This window comes from Egretta garzetta, unplaced genomic scaffold (assembly GCF_000687185.1).
Source record: "Egretta garzetta isolate BGI_Z169 unplaced genomic scaffold, ASM68718v1 scaffold369, whole genome shotgun sequence".
In the NCBI taxonomy this organism is placed as follows: Eukaryota; Metazoa; Chordata; class Aves; order Pelecaniformes; family Ardeidae; genus Egretta; species Egretta garzetta.
This window is the reverse complement of record NW_009260837.1, coordinates 529,575-533,890: the sequence shown is the minus strand read 5'-3', so window position 1 is coordinate 533,890 and position 4,316 is coordinate 529,575. Positions and strand designations below refer to the sequence as shown.

The 4,316-nt window shown below is 40.0% G+C and overlaps 1 protein-coding gene across 3 annotated transcripts in view; it reads left to right on the top strand.

Moving 5' to 3' along the window:
* The first annotated feature begins 6 nt into the window (after positions 1 to 6).
* The window catches only part of LOC104133584 (Sjoegren syndrome nuclear autoantigen 1 homolog), a 17,372-nt gene continuing 13,062 nt past the window's right edge, over positions 7 to 4,316 (top strand). Inside the window, exons 1-3 of one of the 3 annotated variants that reach the window (XM_035902414.1) lie at positions 7 to 227; positions 519 to 975; positions 1,396 to 2,910. In XM_035902414.1, coding sequence (XP_035758307.1) covers positions 588 to 932 — 345 coding nt within the window. In that variant the 5' untranslated portion in view covers positions 7 to 227; positions 519 to 587 and the 3' untranslated portion in view covers positions 933 to 975; positions 1,396 to 2,910. Of the gene's footprint in view, positions 228 to 518; positions 2,911 to 4,316 lie in introns of those variants that run through there. The other 2 variants (XM_009647004.2, XM_035902413.1) reach the window with 2 other exon arrangements.

Below are 4,316 nucleotides of genomic sequence, written 5' to 3'. Positions count from 1 at the left end.
GCACACGCGTAAAATGGTCATCCCGGCGCCCCTGAGTAGCCAACAGCGCCTGATCGGTTTGCTTCAGGTGGCCCCGGGCTCTCCGAAGTGGGTGCCTGGCGCTCAGTTCGCGAGGAAGATCCCCTTCGTCAGAGGGCGAGTGGATGCCCGCTGCTGGTGGTGACTGCTGAGCCTTCTCCGGGGAAAGGGCTATTTGGTTATTTCTGACCGAGCCCTCGAAGTCTGAGGTACTAAGCACCATATATTCAGAATGGTATTAAGTTACTATAAAATGTAATAGAACGTTTTTGATACCAGTTGAGCATTGCTATGCGGGTATCACAGGAGAGACCGATTTTCGGTAAAAGTATAGCATAGATGCCAAATCTTGTTTTGCCCCCTTCCTGAAAAGGGAATAGATGCGGCACAACTCAGAACTAGCCTGTGGTTCTGTCTGTGCTAGCATTGCATTATTCGTGATAACTGTCTTACGGTATTTTTCTTTCTGGTTTTTGTTGGGTTTTTTGTTTTGTTTTTAGAGTGCGGAAGGCTGTTCCTGAGAGGGGACTTCAGGGAGCAGTGGCAGAGCTGAGGGAGGGGAGTGGAGGATGACTCAGCAGGGAGCTGTTCTTCAGGGTTACAATAATGAGCTCGTGAAATGCATCGAAGACTTATGCATGCAAAAAGAAGAGCTGAACAAACAAATCCAGCAAGCAGAAGAGGAAAAAAATAAACTCCAGCATGAAATCCAAGTCCTGAGTGAACAACTGGAGTGTGTATGTGAAAACTTGGCCAAAAAGGTAGCTTCACGGAATGAGCTTGATAAAATTCTTGCTGAAACTGAAGCTGCTTACATGAAGATTTTGGATAGTTCTAGAACTTTGCTTAATGTCCTGAAGAAGGAAGTGGGAAGCTTAAAGCATACACCAGAACTGAAAACCAATGTAACGTGAAACAGTCAAATGTTTGGACTCCACAGTGCTAAAATTCCACTAGGTGAGAAATGTGGTTAGCCACAGAACCTTACGACGACAGCATAAGCAGAGAGGGATTTTCTTCTAACCTTTCTGTATGTTTTACTATTATTTTTAAATGCACTAGAAAATAGATGAAATAAAGTTACTGTTTTGTTGTTTAAAAAAATCTAATTACTTAAACACTACAAAACTATATCGCAAGTAGGTAGTTGAGACAGATGTCAGGCTGTCAATTTTGACATGTGATGGTTCAAGGCTGTTCTGAAGACAGGAAAAAAAACATGTTTTATTGGTCGGCGTCAGATGGCTACCAGTGAATTACTGTTTGATTGCAAACCAGTGGATGCGAGTAGATCAGGTACTACTTATTTTCACTGTACAAATGCTTAGGCTTTAATGTTAGGAACCAGATAGAAACCAATTATTTTGCTTTCTCTAGGAGTCTGGGGTTCTGTCTGATGCACGCAGAGACAGCGCCTGTTTACAATAGTCTCTTACCTGGAATAATGGAGGGATAAAGTGAGAAAACATGACTAATGCAGGGCATGGAGGCTGAAACTGTAAGACTATATATGGTTTGTGCACCTTCTGAAGCTATACTCAAAAGCCTTTTTTAGAAAGGAGGCACACTATAGTGAAGGAAGGGGTTTGGTGCAAGTGTGTGCCTCCCATGTGCAGGGCACAGCGCTGCAGGCAGCTACACCATATAAGCTCGGACCAGCTAATCCACTTATGATAAGGAAAAGATGACTATTTCAGTAGTGTCCAGAAATCCTGAAAAAACTACTGGGGTTCGATCAAAAATGCTAAGAGGATAGTCTTGGCTAAAAGCCAGTACTAGAATGTCCGGAAACCTTATTTTTAGTGTCCTTTAGCTCTATACTGATCTATTAAATAATTGTAATAAGATCATAAAGAATAGTGAACTACTTGGAATGGAAAGAAATAAATACAAATGAAAAGTAAAAAATGAGATTAGAAGTAGTTTGCAGCTGTCAGGCATTCTTACAGTTGAGGTTAAGATAGAACCTAGTTTAGAGATCAGGGAGGAGGTAACAGCATCTCAATTTAATCCTCTTTCCTATTTCTAGTAGTTACTAAACCTCTCTGTGTGTACATACGCATACATTTTGTTCTGCTCATTCACATGTAGCAGTAACTTGACTTTTAAGCTGCATCTTGTAGTCAAATCTTCACTCTATACTCATTAACTAAATTGGAAGAAGTGCAATTGTAATCTCCTTACTTGATAACTTCAAGTGCAAGTATAATGGGTATTTAGGTGTGAATATTTTCAGTAATAGGTCTTCACCAATAGTATGAAGCAAATTTTATGTTCTTCTGGTTGCCGTGCTACATCAGGGATTAGTGTGACTGAGCTAATCAACAGTTGTATAGCATTTCCACTGACTTTCCTCAAGTACTGCTGAGGTGATAAAATTTGATCATCTCAGGGGTACTGCTATTGTTGTAGTACCGCAGTATTCAGAACCGCCTTGTTTATATTGAAGTAAAACATAAAAATATTCCTATTTTTTAGTAGCAAAAAAGTTCTTTATTTGACTGGATGTTTCTTGGCATTCTCTCTTCCCTTAGTCTGGTGGTAGTAACTAATTTACATCAAAAGAGGAAGACTCAGGAAAAGGTGTTAACTAAAGAGCAAGGACTTTTTTGACTTACATATGTAAACTGCTGCTTCTTATTATCTGAAAGGCAACTTGGAATTGACTATGTGAAAAAAAAATTGTATCATAGAAAGTTCATTTATAGAGAACAGCACAATTAATTTATTATATTCTCCATCTCAGACAATAATTACAGGTTTGTTTGCCTTAGAATAATCATAAATAATGTCTCTTCTTGCTCTACTTAGGCTGTTAAAACTAAAGAAGTTTTGAGAGAAGCCTTGTAAGCTACAAAACTAAGGGAAAAGACAACTGTTGGCTAGTATTTACATACACTGGGGCCTCCCAGCTTTCAAATAAAAAGTTGAAATGAGTTCCATTCAGTGATCCCAATCTGTAAAATTTCTGTTTAAAGTCAGATTCACAAATAGAGAACAGTAATACCACACCTCTAGGGCTTGCCTATTTGTAGAGTAACTCCCAAGTATGGCAGTCACTGTGAAGTGCACCTGCAGTGTTGTTACTAGCAAATAGCTCTTACCATTATATTCTGTATTGACCCAAATAAGCTTACTGTGTCCTTTTAGTGAAGTGATAAACCTTTTTCACTGCTTTTTCAGGTAGTATAAATCGTGACATAAATAGCTTTTCTTAAACAGCTTCAGTTTATTTAGAATAGAAGACATGCAAGCTAAATTAATACACAGTACTGCTAGAGCAGAAATAGTAATTTGCAGATTACAGCAGCTCCAGAGGGCTAGCCTGCAACAGAAAGTTTGCTTGAAATAAGGCAGGTTATAAACTTAAAGCATCATGTTTATTCCTGACTTAATTTTTATATTGATTTTAGATGACTCACTGGGTTAGATCCAGTAATTGAGTGCTTACAATCTAGGAGCCTTAATGACAAAAGTTCAGGTTACCAAATTGTAGTGCCTAATCTAAAGTGCTGTGTTGGGTGTCTTGTAGCTTATTTGGTATGTGAAGAGACGCAGTTTTTGAAACTCCTGCCTGTGCTTGATTCAAAGCTCCAGTGAAATGCATCTAGAGCACTGGCCTAATTTCCTGAATTTACGTAGTGGCACCTGCACCTAGTTTCCAAATAACAGGCCATAACTGGAGGAGAGATGATTCCTAGGTTTCATAGCAATACTTCTTAAATATGTACCTAGCACATACTGTTTTTTGATCACCACTTTTTTCGGAACATTTGAGTGTTGCCAAGTAAACTAAGTTTATTATGTATGGTGGAGTTTGGCGGTTACCAAAGAAACTGCTTGTGAGTGGTATGTTGAAAATAACTTTCTGTGTGGAGGTGGTTATATGAGCCCCTGGGTGAAGTCGTGTACACAAGCAGTCGCTCACAACACGTAAGTGTCTCTGCGGAGATGCTTACCCTTCAGTTCAGGTACCTCCCCATGCACAGTTTCTGCTAATCACCTTAAAGGAACAGAGGTGCGTGGATTGGGATGGATCTTAATTTTTGGGGTGGAGAAAGTATGGATGCGGAGTCCTGCTCCCAACTGGAGCATGAGGGGTACGATAGAAACAGAGGTGGACTTCCTCTTAATTTCTGCCTGCTTATACTGATCTACAGCCTACATTTCCTGCTATCCAATAAATCAATTTTTAGGAATCATCTGAGGCTGAGGCTCACCAGAAGTCTGGACTTTCCCCCCGCCTCCTTTAAGGCCACTGACAAGTAAGCTACAGTGGCAGCCTGCAGTTTTGCCTC